At 41.2% G+C, this 20,755-nt stretch overlaps 1 protein-coding gene across 6 annotated transcripts in view; it reads left to right on the top strand.

Annotated features, from left to right (window-relative positions):
• The first annotated feature begins 252 nt into the window (after positions 1-252).
• The window catches only part of DZANK1 (double zinc ribbon and ankyrin repeat domains 1), a 70,034-nt gene continuing 49,531 nt past the window's right edge, over positions 253-20,755 (top strand). For 3 of the 6 annotated variants that reach the window (XM_061208546.1, XM_061208548.1, XM_061208549.1), the window contains exons 1-7: positions 253-552; positions 2,222-2,382; positions 5,423-5,576; positions 12,008-12,122; positions 13,524-13,620; positions 14,586-14,704; positions 17,363-17,448. In XM_061208546.1, coding sequence (XP_061064529.1) covers positions 2,274-2,382; positions 5,423-5,576; positions 12,008-12,122; positions 13,524-13,620; positions 14,586-14,704; positions 17,363-17,448 — 680 coding nt within the window. In that variant the 5' untranslated portion in view covers positions 253-552; positions 2,222-2,273. Of the gene's footprint in view, positions 553-2,221; positions 2,383-5,422; positions 5,577-10,767; positions 10,915-12,007; positions 12,123-13,523; positions 13,621-14,585; positions 14,705-16,739; positions 16,787-17,362; positions 17,449-20,755 lie in introns of those variants that run through there. The other 3 variants (XM_061208547.1, XM_061208550.1, XM_061208551.1) reach the window with 3 other exon arrangements.

Raw genomic sequence — 20,755 nt, forward strand, 5'->3', positions numbered from 1 at the left:
GTCGCAAGCGGTCCTTCTTTGCCAGTCGCCTTGAGGTGGCCAAGCCGCGCCTGCGCCGCTCCAGATTCTTATTCTGGTTTTTCCAGAATGTCAGTGCCTGTCGGACGAACGAGCCTGGTTCCCCTATTCTGAGTTGGGGCGCCACCTTGTAGCACTTTCCAACCTCTGTGAGGGCAAGTTCTCGGTCGCCTATGGTGAAGCATGACGAATGGAGCTCGAGGCGGGTACCAGTCTCCGGGCCAAGCGCAGGGGCGGGGCTAGTTGCTAGAAAGCCGGATTCCTGCCAATCACTTGCCCGACTCTCAGGTGGCGGGGCGCGGCTCGCAGCGTCTTTGGTAACCCGGACCGCTGTGAAGGAGAGGACGAAAGGCAGTGAGCGGTGGGCTGCCTGGGTGGGGGCTGCGGAGGTACTCCGGGGTTCCCAATCGGGTCCCGGTGGCTGGAGGAGGAGGAGGAGGACGGCAGCCCTCACTCCAGCTGAGAGGTAGTGGACGTCCTTGGGTGCACCTGAAGGACGGGGACAAGGACCAGACGCGGTTCCGGATGCGGGCGGTGAGGGGGCAGTCTGGATGGAGGGGTTGCGGGGTAGGGGATGCTGTTGACGCCACACTGCCATTTGGGCCTAGCGGATCGGTCTACTGATTGATCCTCTTCGCTCGGGGCCCACTGGCCTACCCACTGGCCTACCCACTGGCAGCCTTCCAAGGGCAGCTCCTAGTCGCCGCATGAATTATTCCCTCCCCAAATGTTTTTATTTTGAACTAGTTTTAAACGGTTTTTATTTTAACTGTCTCTCACTTAAATGAAAGTGTGAGGATGGGCAAGCTCCAGAGTCCATCCCTTCTGTAGGGGCTGTTGCTCCACTATCTATATCTATATCTGCAATTTAAATTCTTAGCCTCCAACCTGGAACTGTCCAACCAGGCATTAAGTTCACTGCTTAAATTTAGTTATCCCACCTTTGGGTTATATTCTGTGACAAACCTCAAACCACAGAGATGTTAAGGGCAACATTATTTATTTAAATTTTTTTTTTTTTTTTTTTTTTTGGTCGTGCCGTAGACTTGTGGGATCTTAGTTCCCGGACTGGGGATGGAACCTAGGCCCCCTGCAGTGAAAGCGCGGAGTCCTAACCACTAGACCGCCAGGGAATTCCCAGGGCAGCGTTATTTAGAATAGCAAAACCCAAAACTAAAAAGAAACTAGTAAATGCCTAAATGCCCAATCACAAATTGATAAATAAGATTATATAAGTACTTGGAAAATTGTAAATAATAGTGGAGGGTGCAAGAAGTACACTATAAAATTCGAGTTTTAATATAGATTTTAATTGAGTAAAACCTATGCATCCATTATCATTGAAATTTGAACAGACCGTCGGAGATGTAAATGGTTGCTGTATTAAGGTGTGGGTTTTTTTTCCCCCTGAATCCTTTATGTATTAATAATTATGAGCCCCACCCCCCACCCCCAAGAAAAAGATCACTAAGGCCTCCATACTTGTACTTAATTATTTATAAATACAGTAGATGGAGTGGGAGACTTTTGTATTTTTTGCTCACTGTTTATATCCATGCCAGCTTTCTTCCGGCTGAGGTGTGATCCTCTGCCATCCTTCTAAAGTTTCTTTTGCAGCTTTCACATGCAAGAACCAATTGGTGACAACTGCAGGGCTTTGAACCTGGAGCTCTCCCAAAGGAGTTGGCTCTAAATTAACATTTCATGCTACATACAGAGTTACTTCTGTCCCTCTTGTGTGCTGACTTGCCTGAAACCAAGAGAGGTGGCAGAAAAGTGTGGTAATGACCCAGGGGTTGCTCAGGTCAGGTCATCAGTGATGGTCTCTGCTCTGATGAGTTCACTTAATTTGCCCATTTAAAAGAATTTTGTTCCCCCATCCCATACATTCATGCTTTTTCCCCCAAAGTGAGGTAAATATTTAGATAATCAAAACCCCACACAAGATCTCAACAGCAAAAATACAGCTGAAACGATAATTATTTCAATTAAAAATGATATTTGTATTAACACAACATTGTAAATCAACTATACTTCAATTAAAAAAAGGCAAAAAAAACAAAGAACTGAGATGAGTCTCCCAAAAAATAAAAAATAAAAATGATATTTGTAGATGATAGATTAACAGTATTCTCTTTAGTTTTTACTGGTCTCACTGTATTTGAACGAGGTGCTTCTCTTCAATGTTTGTGTTCAAATATAGGTGCCCATTGGAATTTATTTTCATCCACTGTTTTTTAATGTAAGGAGGGGAAATGACTGCTGGTTCAGTGTGTGTCCCTCAAATCATTCCCCTGCGGGTGCCTCAGCCCGGAAAAGCCAACCATGAAATTGATAACAATACGCTTTTGGAAATGAAATCAGGTAAGAATCAAATATACTTGAAATCATTTAAAATAACACTGCCATATTCTTTATATTCATCTGGTTGTTGATTTACCTCTTTACATGTTTTCTATAATCAGGATCTTGGGAAGTTTGTAAAACTTCCAAAATTTGAAACAATGGTGGTTTATAGAGTGGTATTTATATAGATTAAAACGGTTGGCTCTTGCCAGCCTTCCATTTGTGTGGGTAATAGTTGTAGCAATGCCTTGACTCACCTTAGCCAGGGGAGGATTTCCTGATGCTTCCCCAGACTTTCCCAGGATTCTCATTATTTTTCTGGGATTTCAGTTTGACCTGCTAACACAGGCTTCCCAGTCAGACAGGTTGGAGAGTGAATCCTGGCTTTGAGAACTTCTAGTGACCTTCAATACATTGCTATGCCTTTATAAGTCTCAGCTTTCTCACTGTAAAAGAGTGATAATATTATCTACTGTTTACAGCCATTGTGAGGTTGAATGAATCGATATGTGATGTGAGGGGCACAGGGTCTGGCACATGGTAATGCCAAAAGAAATCTTAGCTATTTCTGCAGAAATAAAGCAGTGAATGCATTTCCTATTAATGCCAGGAATACACACACACACACATATATACATATACATATATAATTAACATAAGGAGAAGGAAAAGTTTTATAGATAGAACATATGAACAAATACTTGTTTAAAACAGGCTCTGACTTGCAGCCACATAGATGGACCTAGAGATTATCATATTACATGAAGTAAGTCAGACAGAGAAAGACAAATATCATATGATATCACTTATATGTGGAATCTAAAAAAAGTGATACAGATGAACTTATTTACAAAACAGAAATAGACACACAGACATAGAAAACAAACTTATGGTTACCAAAGGGGATAGCAGGAGGGGGGGAGATAAATTAGGAGTTTGGGATTAACATATACATACTACTATATATAAAATAGATAAACAAGAAGGACCTACTATATAGCACAGGGAACTATACTCAGTATCTTGTAATAGTCTATAATGGAAATGAATCTGAAAAAGAAAAAAATAGTATACATATGTATAACTGAATCACTTTGCTGTATATTTGAAACTAATACAACATCGTAAATAAATTATACTTCGATTTAAAAAAACAGGCTCTGAGACTCCAGTTATGTATTTTAATAACTAATGTGCATACGAACTATTTATCTGTATTGATGGTGTGACACCTGGGCTTCCTAGACTAAGAGTTCCAACTAAGAATATATTACTTTATACTGTGTCTCCCTTTATCTTAAAAGCCAATATTATTTTCAAAAATTCTCAAACCAAAATACAAATCTTAGTATATGTGCCCATAACCCTCAGGAGAAGTTGGGTGATTATTGACAAATGATGACAGGATATCCAAATTCTCTAGTATTTAAAATGTCTAATAAATAAAAGATTCTACAATTCAATGACAAAAATAATAACAATCCAATAGAAAAATGGACAAAGGATGTGAAAGAACATTTTATAGGAAAGGAAATACAAATATCTTTTAAACATATGAGAATATGCTTCTACTCACCCCTTCACCAGCTTGCTGAGCAGACCTTTTCCCCTGCTTTTTTTTACTCCCTTACATTTAATCACCACTTAACAGATTATATGTTATTTTTTGTTTGTTTACTGCTTGTGTGTTTTTCCTAAAACGGAAGCTCTGTGACAGCGGGGACTTTGGTCATTGGTGTATCCCCAGTGTCTGGAACAGTGTCTGGCATGTAATAGGTACTTGGTAAATATTTGTTGAATGAATGAGTGAATCTTACTCAAAATGTAAGAAATGTGAGTTAAAACTATGAGATACTTTTTTTTAACCTAGGAAAATATAAAAGGAATATTGGCAAAAAGAAAAGAAAAAATGGTCACACACAATATGGCTGAGATTGTGGGTAAACACGCACTTCCGTGCCTTGCTGATAGCAATGTGAATTGTTTCACTGTCTGTGGAGGGAAGTTTGGCACCGTTAACCAAAATTACAAGTGCCCATAGCTTTTGACTCAACAGTACTAGTTCTACACATTTTACAGATGTACTTATAAAAAGAACTCTTTATAGGGTTATTCATTACAATGCTTGTAATAGCAAAAGAAAAACAAAAAGAAAGAAAGAAAAGGAAAGAAGACAGTTTAGATGTTCATCTGTAGGGATTGGCTGTTTGCCAATGATTCATCCATAGAGAGACAGAATACAGTGCAGCGTAATGAAGAATGGGGATGCTTTTATGTACCAATATAGGGCAATATCCAAGACAGATTGTTAAATGAAAAGAGAAATGTGTAGAACAGGGTATGATAAGCCACCATTTGTATATAAAGAGAGGGGGAAAAAATATGTACATATATGCTTGTATGGATGTAAACTATATTTGCAAGGATAGTTGATATTATTGGTTGCCTTTGGGCAGCTTATGTCAGGGGTGGGAGGGAGAGTTTTCATTGTATATCCTTTTTTGACCTTTTGAATCTTGGATCATATGAATTTTTTACCTTTACAAATGTTCTAAGAAGTGTAGGAATCATTTACCTAGTCCAAATAAAATATAACAAAAGCATTTCTTAAACAATGCTCCAAGAATGAAAAATTAGCTTCTGCTTTCTAAGTAGGCATTGTAGTTTTAAAGTTCACCCCTGCTTGATTTGTATCATTGCTCTATTGGGAAGGCAAAATACCATAGTGGTTCAAGAGCATGGCCTATGGATCCAACCTCCAATAAGTCAAACCACAACTCTGCTGTTATTTAACAAGTTTCTTAACCTCTCTGGGACTCAGTTTCCTCATCTATAATGTGGGTATGAAATAGGACCTATCTCATAAGGTTGTACTGATAAAATTAGCTAATTCATGTAAAGCACAGTGCCTGGCACAAAGAACTCAATTATTGTTAGTTATTGTTATTCATTTCTACAGTACATTTAAAAAAACTCATTAAATAACTGACCCATAGGTGTTATTCAGGGACTTGCTACTTTAATGTTAATTCCAGATATCCTCCTTTGGGTTTTTCAGACACCCCAGATGTCAACATATATTATACCGTGGATGGCAGCAAACCTGAATTCCTAAAGAAAATTGGTTATGGTGAAAACACTACGTTTAAGTATACGAAGCCTATTACTCTGCCTGATGGAAAAATACAAGTTAAAGCTATCGCAGTGTCTAAGTAAGTTAAGAGCATAATGATTAAGATAATTTGTATTTATTATGTTTTAATTTTATTAATTTCAATGAGAATCAGTTCTGGATTAGAAGTACACTAAAGAAAAATTATCTTAATTTCAGCACATATCTGTAACTTTTGTGTTTTGTTTGTCCTCTGTTGAGTTATACTGTAAAGTACACAAATCATAAGGGTACAGCTCAGTGAAGTGCTATGTATATTAATACTTCTTTTAGTTTGAAATTCACATTGGGATTTTGGGAAGGAAGAGCCTTTTCAGGGTTTGGGACCTCCGAAGAGATTCGCCTGGCTCTGAGGAGAATTCTGTTTTTAGTTAATGGTTCTTTTATTTCCCAGGACATGGCCTACGACCACTGTGGTTCTCTCTCTGATTTTGTATTGACTTTATTGGCCTTCAAAGCTACTGTCATTTCAGTTTGTTAAACATTAGCTACTTCATTCTTTTCTTTGTCCTTTCTTTCCTAGTCAATGATTTTTTTTTTCATTTTCAAATATAGAAACACCACTTAATTTGGTAAACTTCACCGTGGGTTGTAGAGAAGAAAACCCTCAAATGCTTTGCAGATTTGTGTGTCTGTGATAGAAGAATTATTTTGTGCAGCAAGACAGGTCTGGCCACATTTTTGGAAGACTTTTAAGCCCCAAACCAATACCTGGCTGGCCCAGGTAATTTAAACGAGACTCCAGGCTCCCCCTGCTGGCTGAACTACTGCGTGGCTTTTTGACAAGAGCTACAAGTTCTACACCAAAGATGATTGCTTAGGCATTAAAAAAATTTTTTTAATAATAAAATAAAAGTAAAACCAAACAAAACAACCTCCTTACACATTATTATTCTTTACTAAAGATTGGAATCTGTGTCTTTTCCCACTTGCCAAACCATTTCTATTGAAACAAGTCATCTCAATTATTAAAAATTAATAAGCTAATTACTCTGGTGCCCAGTGCTGCAAGGCAGGCCCCTTTATAAGCTGCAGGTGGTCATAAAGTGAAGTAGTAGTTAATGACTATGTAGTTCAAAGGAGTTAATAAAGCTTCCAAAAGAGTCTGAAAAATAAGGGCATTGTTAATGCCTCTCGCCATCTTGCTCTGTGCCCACTAAGTGTCTGCTCTGAAAAACTGTTAGTATTTCAGATGCGCTCAGCTTAGGGAAAGTATCTATGCAAAAAATTTTTGAGTTTTCAAGGCAGAAAATTAGTGCTTGTATCCATTTGCGATAAAATAGTTCTTGAAAGGAAATGAATAAGAGCTTTGCCATACATGTGCTTTCATGTCCCCATATGTATGTCTATGACTTTCACATCAGAGAATGGTCTGGTAAGGAACACAGGTGGGCAGGAGGGGCCAGGGACTCGGGAACATCTCAGCAAAGGGAGAGGGTTTCAGGTTTTGGTCTGTGTATTGATGGTCTAATCCAGGGTCTGCAAACTTTCTGACATCTGCCTTGATTCTTTAAAATCCTCCTTTGTGGTCAAGAGCTTCCTATCTCTGATATCATCATTTTGTAGTGTTTTGGCAATGAACTTGCATGGTTCTCCTTTTTCTGTCAATGACCTTATATGGTGGCCAAGAAAAATCAAGCCTGGCTGAGGTAAAAGCTGCTTCAACTGAAGGTAGGTAGCTGGGGGAGTCAGAGGCCCCTGAGAACAATCATTTTTCTTCAGCAGAACCAAGAGGGACTTCCCCCTTTGGCAGCAATGATTAATAAAGTAAACGTATCCGCAGGCTACCAGGGCGTCTCACAGGCATCCATCTACCGCCCCTGGACCTAAAACCTTGTGTTTGCGTGGATGACAGAGCCAAATGCCATCTCCAGAGGCAGCGACAAAGGCAAGAAGACGCTGCTTGGAGTGTGGGAAAGAGGATGGAGTTTGTTGACCTGCAGATCTGGATTTTAATCCCAATTCTATTGCCTCCTCTTCGTGTCACCTTGGCTAAGTTATGTGGCCTTTGGCATCTCAGTTTTTTCCTTTGTCACATGAGGTTAACAGGATGCCCTTGGAAGCCATTGTGAAGGGCAGAGGTGATACACTTGGGATCAGGCAGGTGGCAGCTGTAGTTATTGTCTTTCAAATTCTTAACGAAGGGCTAACAGATTGCTGTCATGTGACCCACCTCAAAAGGTCAGCCTCGTATTTGAAAAGTTCATGCCTGGGTGAATAAGCAGTTTCCACTCAACCCCTTCATGTTCCTAAACCAGAGGTTCTCAGTTGGGCATAATTTTGCTCCAAAGGGGGCATTTAGCAACATGGGGAAACATTTTGGTCGTCACGCTGGAAACGGGAGTGTATTAGTGGCAGCTGGTGGGTGGAGGCCAAAGATGCCGCTGAGCATTTTACAGTGCACAGGACGGCCCCACAGCAGCGATTACCCAGCCGCAAATATCAATAATTTCCAATAGGTTGAGAAAACCTGGCCTGGACAAGTTGCAGAATTCTTCCAGATCCAGTTTTTTTCACTCCCTTGCAATCATTCAAGTAATTATGGTGTTTTATGGAGAGGATAATGATCTTTACAGGGATAGAGCTATGAGTAATTTTTTTTATGTCTAGTGTACCTTATATTGGTATTCCTAAAGATACATATTTATGGCACCTGATTCCAATCCTAGCAAAAATTTATGTGTGTTCAAATGAGATTTGGGCTCTGAGTAGAATTCCTAGCTCCAGCCCCAAACCTAAGCCTTTTTTGGATTACCATCAGAAAATCCTTCCACCTAGCAGGCAGTCTGAGCTGGTTTCTGGGTGACAAGGTCTATGGGTGGGAGCCCTGGCTGGGTCCCCAAGGAAAGGTCTAGCTATGGTGGGGAGACAACCTAGACCTTAAAAGGGGTAGAGCAAGTGGGTGGGAACCAGGCTTCTGCTCAGCGTAATGGGGCTGGTATGTGCACATTCAGGAAGCCTGGCCATTTGCCAGGATTTGAATGGTCCCTGGATGGAGATGTTTGTGAGGTCCAGGAAGTGTCTAACTAGGAGGACGACTGTATCTTGGATGACAGACCATGGGCCAAAGATGAGCATTCAGATGAGATGGATGTTGAGGTGAATGAGTTAAGCAAGCAGTTCATCTAAAAGACTGTCTCTATCTGCATCCACATATCTGTATCTGTAAATTTAGCTTTGTTATTAAATACAAAACAAAACACATGCTTCCCCAAAGTTTAGCCGCCCATAATTCACTCCAACCAGTGAACATGCAAGTACCCACTGATCATGTTATTTCTTAAATATTGTCACTCACTGATAGGTAGTGGCCGTTTAGATCAATTGTGTATTTCTGAGAATTTTTTTCTCCTTCTAAAAGTGTGGCTTACAACCTCTGCATTGCTTAGTGTTAAACATTTCTCAACTATTTTGGAGCTGATGTATATTCATTTCTGAATGTTTACTTAAAGAATTTTAAGCATTTTGGGACACATATTTACTTGAAGCTTCAAGAATTTTAAGAAATATAAAAAACCGACATGTAAGAAATCTGAGAAATTGTAAAAGAAATGATAGTGAAACAGATAAAATAAATCAAAGGCCAATATGAAAATCAATGAGCAAAGCACACAAAGAAACACCAATGAAAGAAGACAGCTGGCGATGTAAACAGTATTAAGTTCCTGGGCTGATCAAATAGAATCACCTGTGTTCCAGCTGTGAGCTTTCAGTGCAAATTAGTGGGAGCGAGAGTTAAACATATCAAACAAATACACCAAAGTGTGGTCACCATGATGCAGCAGGGGCTGCTGGCTCTTCCCAATGTCTGTGTTTCCCTTCTTCAAGAGTCATAGAGCCCATGATTTTTAGCCAGACACGTGTTTCCTAGAAGAAGGATATTTCCCAGTCCTCCTTGAACCTAGCTGGAGCCATGTCACCAGGTGTGTCCAGTGGATGCATGTGGAAGTGATATGGCAACTTCTGGATTGTACCCGAAAGGAAGAGGTGGGCTGTGGTTCCTGCTGGCTGGAATGTGGCTGTGGTGGGCAGCCACATGGGGTCAGAGGACACGTGCAATGTCCTAGATATGGTGGAGCAACACAGTGGAAACTTGACCCCAGACCCTGACACCATGGCTCCTCTGTGCAGCTCTGGGTGGATTACAGCCCGTTGCTGCCCTCTTATTTAAGCCACTGTTGTTTCGGTTCTGTGTTACAACAGCCAAGCCTGCATCCTAATACACTAGGGACACATCTCAAGCAAATACCTACAGAGAACATATTCAAGAGTACAGGTGATCAAAAAAGGCCGACAATATCAAGTGTTGGCGAGTGTGTGGAGAAACCGGAACCCTCAGATGATGCTGGTGGGAATGTAAGATGGAACAACCAAAAAGTTAAACCCACTGACCATATGACCCAGCAATTCTGCTCCTGTGTATCTATCCATACATGTGGCTGGACTGGGCCTTGTTCTTATTATGATTACAAGAGGCCCTTAGCAATAATCATCAGGAAGATTTGAAAGAGATGAGGTTTATTACTTACAAGTCCTGGAAATTACGTGGCACACAGCGAGGTCACAGGTAGAGAGAGAGAGACAGAGGGAGAGATGGGGATGGAGGGAGGGAGTGAGGAAGGGAGAAATCACAGGCCAGAGGTTCTGCTTTTATTGGGGTTGAGGGAGGGTGCTAGGGTTCCATGGGCTCACTCTTTATTGGTGAATTTTAAATGTAAGAGTGAGAATTTAAAGCGGGAAGAGAAAAAACAAGCAACCCAATTGGTCAGTCATTGAAACCAACCAAGACCTCTAAGATAAAGGAGACTCCGTGGGGGGAGGTGGCCTGGATCTTTATCTAGTCCTGTGGTCGGCAGTGTGTCTACTCAAGATCGCCGCCTTTGAAGTGGATGCCTCAGCAAGCAAAGCTTAAGTCAGGCACTTGTTTGTTACAAACAAGAGAAAATCCAACCTCCAGGGCTTATACTACAAAGACTTATATGTGAATGCTCATAGCAACATTATTTATAATAATCCAAACGCTGGAAAAAATCCAAATGACCGTCCACTTGGCAATGGATAAACAAACTATGGTACATCCATAAAATGGAATACTACTCAAGAATAAAGATGAATGAACTACTGATACATGCAACTACATGGGTGAATCTCAAAAAAAAAAAAAGGATGAATGAAAGCAGCCAGATATGTAAGACTGTATTTGTATGATTACATTTACTTTGAATTTCTAGAAAAGGCAAAACTATGGAGATGGGAAGCAGATCAATGGTTGCCTGGAGTAGGAGGTGGAAGCCAGGAATGACTACAAACAGGCACAAGGGAATTTTTCGGTGATGGAGCGTTCTAAAACTGGACTGCGGTGGGAGTTGCACGATTGTGTAAATTTATGAAATATCATCAAATTATATACTTAGAACAGGTGAATTTTATATGATGTACATTATACCTCAATAAAACTGTTTTAAAAAATAAAAAGTATAGATGAACTTCTGGTTCTGAGATGAAATCACTGCCAGAGTTCAGTTCTGGGCCCCTCTACATTGCTTTCTCAGTGGACTCCTATTGCGTCTGAAAGGAACAAGATTCATTGTGAAATATTATGAATAAAGTGAAAACTTGATGGTATTTGAGGAATAACAGTTAAAATCTCCCAGGGCAGCATACATAGTGCTACCCACAACTGGGGTACGGAAAATCCCCATGGCTCACATGGAATGAATGATATATAGGTAACCCCATTCTTTGTTTTAGAATAGTTTGAGACTTAACGTATGACATCTTTATGGTGAGTGCGGTAGATGGTCCCCCAGAATGGCCCCCCATGAACCACGCCTCCCAGGGCAGCCCTTCCGCTTGGACCTGGGCTGGCCCTGTGACTTACTTTTGACTAAGATAACGCACCAGACATGACGCTAAGGCCAGACCACAAGAAGTGTTGCAGTGTCTGCTCTGGTCTCTCGGAACATAAATGCTGGGGGAAGCCAACCACCGTGTAGGGAGTCTGACCTCCCTGACACTTCCGTACTGTGAGGAAGCCCAAGTTCACCACCTGCAGAGGGAGATGGACAGAGAGGGAAGGAGAGAGCTGAATGGCCAGCCCAGGCCAGACTTGGAACATGAGGGGAGAGACCATTTTGGACCTCCGGCTGAGTTGGTCTTTGAATCGACTCCAGCTGACACCTGACTGCAGCCACACGAGAGATGGCAACTGGGAGCACAGATGGCGAACCCACAGCTTTGTGTTTTAAGACATTATGTTTTGGGGCGGTTTGTTACATAGCAAGAGATAACCCGAATAAGAATAAGGTAGGGAAAGATTATAGAAGCTGTATTTTGGTTTCTCCAAATTTAAAATATAATAAATTTAGTCTCTAGACTAAGGGACTTTATAGAGTCATCCTAATTGCTAGGCACCTTGTCTTTGAATCTTTGTGTAACACGCAGACCTTTTCTGTTCTGAATGATGTTCAGAGACTGCAGACAGAGTGCCATGGTAACAAAGGTGTTTCAGGTGGACTATGTACCGCCAGATACGGTCCCTTCAGAAGACGATGTGGAAAATGTTCTCAAAGACCCTCCAGAGCAGGTACGTAATGACGCTCTAAGGCATTCAGATCCTCACCGCATTCTCAGCTCCCATTCTCAGTGGTCGCATCTTCCTCTTCCTTTACCACCACAGTCATTCTACCCATTTTCAGGTCCTTATAGTTGGGGTCAGTATCAACCATTGCAAAGTATCTTTGCTGATTTCCCACCCTTTGGCCAGTCCCTCCTCCACCCTGCCCATTGGAGATTCCTAGCAAGCATCCTTGTCTCCTGTGTCCTTACCTGTCAAAGAAAGCAGGACCCTTTAGCCTGGCATCCTAAGAAGCAGTTTCTGTCCTCAGTCATTCTTTGCCTTGTGACTCCCCTGTTTATATTCCGGCCAAACTAACCTGGGCGTCGGTGCTCCGTCTCTGCTCCCCTAGCACCAGGTCTTCTCCTTTTATAAAATGCTTTGATGCTGTGAATACTTTACTCCCTGTCTGTCTCCCTCATGCACTGTAGGCTCCCAGGTGTCAGAGAGCGTGTCTGCCATACTCAGCATCTTGCACGGGGGCAGGTAGGAGAGGGCAGAGGGTGTATATTTGTTGACTAGATGCATCAGACTAGTAGAAGCCCTCAGTGGGCATGGCCTTCAATTATGTTGAAACCTTCATTGCCAAATAGCTGCAAAGCCTCATCTCTTTGGAGAATGAACTAGACCTGTCTTGAAAGGACGTTTGGGTTCTGGGCGTCAGTGAGCTAGATCCCAGGGTCAGAGGATGCGCCAGCCCACGGCAAGGCAACCAGCCAAAAAGTCTCAGTCATGGAGGTCTCGCTGGGGGTGACGGGAAGTTTTTTGGGAGTCCCTTCAGCCTAATGATTGACCAGAGGCCAGAGAGGAGGCTGTGGGAGCAGAGCAGTGGGTGCAGGTGTCGTGTGGGGCCCACGTGTGGTCAGGGGTCTACACTGGGCAGGGGCTGAACCCACGTGTAGCAGCAGGTGCTCAGGCTTCAGCCAAGCACGAGGGACTGAGCCCAAGGAGAAGGAAGTCCAGAGAGAAGCGTGTTTATGTTTCAGGGCCATGTGTGGGCAGGTAGTGGGCAGAACTACTGTCTTGGCCTGACCCCAACCTGTCTTTGCCCCCTGGGTCTGGTGGTCCCTCTGTTATTACTCTGACTCCCATGATGGTGACATCCTGTCTGTATATGCTGCCACCTGCTTCCGGTCTTGGCCACTCAACCTGGTGGGGCTTCCCAAGCAGACACGCTGCCCACCAAGCAGCCCAGGTTCAAAGCTGTGTGTTTCCAGGGAAAGGTGAGACAGAGGTCACTTTGTGAAAACGCCTGTACACCCTTTCCAGTGAGAAGTGCAGGCTATGTCACTGTCTCTACCGTGGAACTTTTAATTTTCATATCTAAATGGGCAGAATCAAGGGATTGATATGCAATCTCTTCCCTCCTAGGAACTGAAAAATGGATTTGTTGAATCAAAAGGGAGGAAGAAATATAAGAATGTTGAAAATAAACTGGGTTGGAATGTTAACCTTGGAAAGTTTCCAGGTATGACGTGACAGGACGAAGATAAGATTTAATATTCTAAATCACCAAACAGGTTCAGTGCTTGTGTTCTTGTCTGCAGAAGGGTTGGGTAAGAAACACCGGAACAATAAAGTAAGCTATAATTTGACTTTTAATGCTGTCCTAGCCAACAGCTTAAGACCATGAGGGATAGTCCAGCTGTCCAGCAGAGTCAGATTTATCGATTCATTGCAACGTGGGAGACCACACACCAGAGGAACCATGGGATCTCATCAACCAAAGCACAGACAACAGTTATAGGGGGAAGGGTGGAGTTTGGATGAAATTTAAATGAAAGAAGAGTTTTGACAGGCTCAAGCAAAGCAGGGCTCAGTGTGAAATGGTCACCATGAGGTATGGACCCGAGAAGGGGACCGGGGTTCTGTTACCTTGGAAACAACAAAGATAAATGTGGACTGTTGTGTTCAGAAACCTTTCTCTGAAGCTCTGCACCAGGGTTGGAAATTGAAGCTGCTTCTCTATGTCAAAGTGACTTGGGTCCTCCAGGCAAGAGTTGGATGTTTCATTGTTACTGATAAGATTTCAAACAACAAAGTTTCTGATAATCTGATTTTAGAGAACAAGGTTTCTTGGCAAGTAAGAAACAGTAGTCACTCAAAGTGGGGGCTGTTACGACATGTTACAGCTGCAGTGTGTCCTTGGGACACATGATGTTTCCTGCTAACCTTGCAACTGGATTTATCCATTTTCCCGGCCTGGTGTGGAATGTTGCAGGGCAGATTTTAATTTTCTCAGTCTGGGCTAATTCTTTTCTTTATTGCTATTAATTTAACTGAGTGGGAGCTTCTTTGTATAATTCTACTTTAGAGAAAGAATGTGACAACAGTGGTCCCTTATTAAAAGGTTCCTAACTATGAAGACACAGTTGCATGAATGCATATATAATTATAGATATTCACAGAATGACGTTTTTTATATAATCGTAGACGTGGGTGAAAGAACTGACCCTAAAACTTTGAAAGATCTTCGGTTCTCAGAAAGCCCACGGGAAACCCCAGCTTTCCGTGAAGAATCAGGCTCTCGACCAGCCACCCAGCAGCCCCAGGTAACTTCTAAAGACAATCTTTAGGGTACTAAATGCCTACTGTGGTTTTTTTTTTTTTTTTTTTAATGAATGAATTTATTTATTTTTGGCTGCGTTGGGTCTTTGTTGCTGCGCGCGGGCTTTCTCTAGTTGCGGCGAGCAGGGGCTACTCTTCGTTGCGGTGCGTGGGCTTCTCATTGCGGTGGCTTCTCTTGTTGCGGAGCATGGGCTCTAGGCACAGAGGCTTCAGTAGTTGTGGCACGTGGGCTCAGTAGTTGTGGTGCACGGGCTTAGTTGCTCCACAGCATGTGGGATCTTCCCAGACCAGGGCTCAAACCCGTGTCCCCTGCGTTGGCAGGCAGGTTCTTAACCACTGCACCACCAGGGAAGCCCTTTTTTCTTTTTTTTTAATTTTATTTTTTATTTATATGTTTTTGGCTGCCTTGGGTCTTCGTTGCTGTGTGCGGGCTTTCTCTAGTTGTATCGAGCGGGGGCTACTCTTCGTTGCGGTGCGCGGGCTTCTTATTGCCGTGGCTTCTCTTGTTGAGGAGCACGGGCTCTACGCGTGTGGGCTTCAGTAGTTGTGTCACATGGGCTCAGTAGTTGTGGCTCCCGGGCTCTAGAGCGCAGGCTCAGTAGTTGCGCATGGGCTTAGTTGCTCCGCAGCATGTGGGATCTTCCCGGACCAGGGCTCGAATTTGTGTCCCCTGCATTGGCAGGTGGATTCCCAACCACTGCGCCACCAGGGAAGTCCCACAATCAAATTAAATTTTGATGCACTGTGGGGACCAGTATGTGTGGGCCAGGTGAAACTCAGTCAATGGCAGACCAAATTTGGCCAACAGACCGCCACTTTGCGACTTCTGGTCTTGGCCATGTTAGATCTGACACAAAAGGCAACTGAAAACCCCAGGGTGCTTCCCATTGTCTGCAGTGTCAAGTCTGGCATCCTGAGCTCGGCCCACAGGCATTGTGGTTGGTAGGGAGCCTACTGGGGTCAGATAGGCCTGAGGATGTGACCCCACGCAAGTGACTCAGACTTTCTGAGACTCAGCCTCATCAAAAATGGGGATTATAGGGGACTTCCCTGGCGGTCCAGTGGTTAAGACTCTGCGCTTCCAATGCAGGGGGCATGGGTTCCACCCCTGGTTGGGGAACTAAGATCCTATATGCCACGTGGCAAAACAAAAATAATAATAATGAAATAAAATAAAATGGGGATTATATGCACCTCCTAATATGAGAAGGACTTGGTATTTCTCTGGCATTTGTGCCAAAATGCATGACTCACTCCAATCATGAGAAACATCAGACAAAACCAAATTGTGGGAGGTTCTACGGATGAAGATCATGAAAGATAAAGACAGACTGAGGAGAGATTCCAGATTAAGGGAGACAGAAAAGACATGACCACTAAGAGCAAAGTGTGATACTGGACTGGACCCTAGTCCAGGAGGAAATTATAGCTGGGAAGGCCATTGCCGGCACGACTAACGGAATGGGAACAAAGATATGTGGATTAGATGCTAGTATTGTATCACCGCTGACTTTTCTGGTTTTGATGTTTGCACTGTTGTGTAGGAGGACGCCCCGTTCTTGGGAAATGCTGTAGTGTTTGTGGGGGGAGGAGGGGAGTCATGTCTGCAGGTTATTCTCATGCTTCCGAGAGAGAATGGAGCACCTGGGGCAAGATGTCAACACGAACAAAGGAGTTAGTTATACTATCCCTGCACCTTTTCTCTATGTTGGAAATTATATCAGAAGAAAATGTTACAAAAATAAAATAAAATGGGGATAATGTTACCTATTGACCTTAGGAGGTCACTGTGAAATGTGCCAGGCACGTTTTCGTACTCTCAGACCCTCCATAAGTGTTAGCTTCTCTCCCTCAGCCATCCTTTCTGTTCCCTTCCCCTGCCACTCCGACCCCTGGACCATATCCGACAACCAGGATGAGCCATCACTGCCCTGCCTGTGTCTTCACATGTGGGTTTCCTCTACTTGGAATTCCCTTTGTCCTTCTGTCTGCTTAACAAACTGTTCTTTACTTTCCCAGGCCCAGCTCAGACATTACAGCCCCGGGGAGCCCTTCTCTCCGAGCAGGTGAATGGGATCGTAACCTCCCCAGGTTCTCGTGGGACTCAACACAGATGTGTTATGACACTGAGCCCATGTGTTTCAGTACTTTGTATGTACACCAGTTCAGCTCCTTGAGGGCAGGGACTATGTAATGTTTATCTTTGTCCCCCAACCCTGCATCAAATACAGTGCCTGGTACAAAGACGATGCTCAAATTTAAATATATCTAAGTGAGTTAAGTTTCTGGATAACAGCAGATGACTGTTCTCTCAGGTGAGTCCTTTTCCTAGGGATTTAATCTTTGAGAAAAATGGATGCTCACTTGGGTTTCTAAATTCTGAAATCTGGTCTGTCTGATGGTAATTCAGATCTCTTTTCTTGTAAACTCTTGTTTTTAATGAAATGCACGTGTCTGATGATGATCATCACTTTAATTTTTTAATTAAAATTATTACTTAATAATTCATCATTACTTAAGACTTTCCCCATCATGGTTTTTAAAAGATGGCTGCTGGATACGGTAGGGCAAAGCACCGAAATGAACTCTTAATGTAATTTTACTGTACTGTAACATGATTTTATACATATTCTTAATTTTAGTTCCCTGGTTTTGCACATATAACTGGCCAGAAGAGCTTGACAAGCACAGAGATCATGAGGATTCAAAGGGAGACAGACTTTCTCAAGTAAGTATTGCATTCTCTTTACTGTTTCTTAAGTCCTGCTAAGACACAGTGTGGTCAAAAAGAATTTGAGGATGGGACATAACAGTGGTATTTGCCCCAACTGTTTTTTATTAAATTTTTACAATATTTAAAGGTTCAAATGACATACAATAAACTGCACTTAAAGAGTACAATTGACATATACATATAATCTTGAAACTATCACCACAATCAAGAAAATGAACAAATCCATCACCTCCAAAAATGTCCGACATTGCGCCCTTTTGACATCCTCCCACGTGTCCCTCCCCACCTCCAGGCAACTGTTGGTATGCTTCTTGTCACTGCAGCTTAGTTTGCATTTGATTCCGTATATAAATGGAATGATTCGGTATTTACTCCTTTGCCAGGCTTCTTTCACTCCACCTAATTACTTTGAGGTTCACCCATGTTGTTGCATGCATCAGATGTTTATTTCTTTTTAATGCTGAGTAGTATTCCATTGTACGGATACGTCACAGTTTATTTATCCTATTTCCTATTGATGTACATCTAGGTTGTTTTCAGTTTTGGGCCGTTACAGATAAAGCTGCTATGAACATGTGTATACAAGTTGTCCTGTGCATATATACTTTCATCTCCCTGAGGTAAATAGCTAGGAGTGGAATGGCTGGGTCATATGGTAGGCATATGTTTAACTTTTTAAGAAAACTGTCAAACTGTTTTCCTAAGAGGTTGTACCATTCTACATTCCCACCAGTAGTGTATGATGTATGAGAGTTCCAGTCTCCCTACATTTTCACTAACACTTTTATTTTTATTTTTGGCCATTCTAATGAGGTGGTAGTTGTGGTTTTAATTTGCATCTCCATGGGGGTTGGGAGGGTGGGTGAAATAGGTGAAGGTGGCCAAAAGGCACACACTTTCAGTTGTAAAATAAATAAGTCCTGGGGATGGAACGTACAGCATGGTGATGATAGTTAATGATACTGTGTTGCATATTTGAAAGCTGCTAAGAGAGTAGATCTAAGAAGTTCTCAACACAAGAAAAAACATTCTGTAACTATGTATGGTGACGGATGTTAACTAGACATTGTGGTGATCATTTTGCAGTATATACAATTACTGAATCATTATGTTGTACCCCTGAAACTAATACAATGTTGTATTATTTAAGTCTTCTCTGTCTTTACTGATTTTGTCTATTGTTTTATCAATTATTGAGAAAATTATGCTGAAATCTGTGACTATAATTATGAATTTGTCTACTTGTCCTTGTATTTCTATCGGCTCTTGCTTTATGTACTTTGAAGCTCTATTATTAAATATATAAACCTCTTGGAATCTTATGTCCTGTTGCTGAACTGACCCCTTTATCATTACAGAATACCTTTTTTAAAAAAAATTAATTTTTATTGGAGTAGAGTTGATTTACAATGTTGTGTTAGTTTCTGCTGTACAGCAAAGTGAATCAGTTATACATATACATATATCCACTCTTTTTTGGATTCTATTCCCATACAGGTCATTACAGAGTATTGAGTAGAGTTCCCTGTGCTATACAGTAGGTTCTTATTAGGTATATATTTTAAATAATAGTAGTCTGTATATGTCAATCCCAATCTCCCAATTTATCCCTCCTCCCCCCCGAAATAACCTTTTTTAACCCTGATAATATTTTTTGCTCAGAAATCAAATTTGTCTGATATTAAAATAGCCATTACTGCTTTCTTTCGATTAGTATTTGTATGATGTATCTTTTTTCATCCTTTTATTTTTAACCTATTTGTGTTTCTCTATTTAAAGTTGGTTTCTTTTAAGCAGCATATATAATCAGGTCTTGCTTTTAAAAAATCTAACAATCTCTGCACTTTAATTGGGCTGTTGAGAGTATTTATATTTATTCTGATTATTGGTATGTTTGAATTTGTCAGCTGTCATGCTATTTGTTTTCTGTTTGTCTTATCTATTCTTTGTTGCCTCCTCCCTTTTTTTTGGCTTACTTTTGGATTAATTGGGTATGTTTTATGATTTTATTTTATTTTGTATCCTTTGTTGGCTTATTAGCTATAAGTTTTCTTCTTAGTGGTTGCTGTAGGGTTTATAGCACACATTTTTAACTTATTACAATCTGTCTTCAAGTAGTATCATGCCACTTCATTTATAGCCTAAGAACCTTATGACAGTATACTTCCAATAACTGGATAACTACAGCCTTTGTGCTCTTGTGGTCATTTATTTTACTTCTACAAATATTATGAACCCCACAATACATTATTACTTTTATTTGAAATAATCAAATTTTTTTACAGTCCTTTATACTTCTATTGTGGTAAAATATACATAAATAAAATTTACCATTTTAACAATTTTTAAGTGTACAATTCAGTGCGTTAAGTACATTCACAGTGTTGGGCCACCATCACCACCGTCCATTTCCAGAACTTTTTCATCATCCCAAACAGTACTCAGCTCCCATTAAACAATAACTCCCCATCCCCCTATCCCTCCGGCACCTGGTAATCTCTGTTATATTTTCTGTTTCTATGAATTTGCCTGTTCTAGTAACCTCATGTAAGTGGAATCAGACAATATTTAACCTTTTGTGTCTTATTTCACTAGCATAATATTTTCAAGGTTCATCCATGTTGTAGCATGTATCAGAATTTCATTCCATATTAAAGGTAAAAAACATTCCATTATATATATATACTGCATTTCATTTATCCATTCATCTGTTGATAGACATTTGAATTGTTTCCACCTTTTGACTATCATGAATAATGCTGCTATAAACATTGGTGTACAAGTATCTCTTTGAGTCCCTACTTTCAATTCTTTTGGGTATTTACCTAGGACTGAAATTTTTGGATTATGTGGTAATTTTATGTCTGACTTTTTGAGGAACTGCTAAACTGCTTTCCACAGCAGCTGCATACTTTACTTTCCCACCAGAAATGTTCAAGGGTTTCAATTTCTCCACATCCTCACCAATACTTATTTTCTGTTTTTCTAATAGTCATTCTGATGGGTGTAAAGTAGTATTTCATTGTGGTTTCGATTTGCATTTCCCTAATGGCAAGTGATGTTGGGCATCTTCTTTGGAGTAATGTCTATTCAAGTCCTTTGCCCATTTTTGAATTGGGTTGTTTGTTTTTTGGTGTTAGTTGCAAGAATATTTTATATATCTTGGATATTAATCCCTTATCAGATATATGATTTATAAATATTTTCTCCCATCTGTAGGTTGTCTTTTCAGTCTTGATAGTATTTTTTGATATTCAAATTTTTATGAAGTTCAATTTATCTATTTCTTTTGTTGCCTGTG

The sequence above is a fragment of the Eubalaena glacialis genome, chromosome 13 (assembly GCF_028564815.1).
Source record: "Eubalaena glacialis isolate mEubGla1 chromosome 13, mEubGla1.1.hap2.+ XY, whole genome shotgun sequence".
NCBI lineage: Eukaryota > Metazoa > Chordata > Mammalia > Artiodactyla > Balaenidae > Eubalaena > Eubalaena glacialis.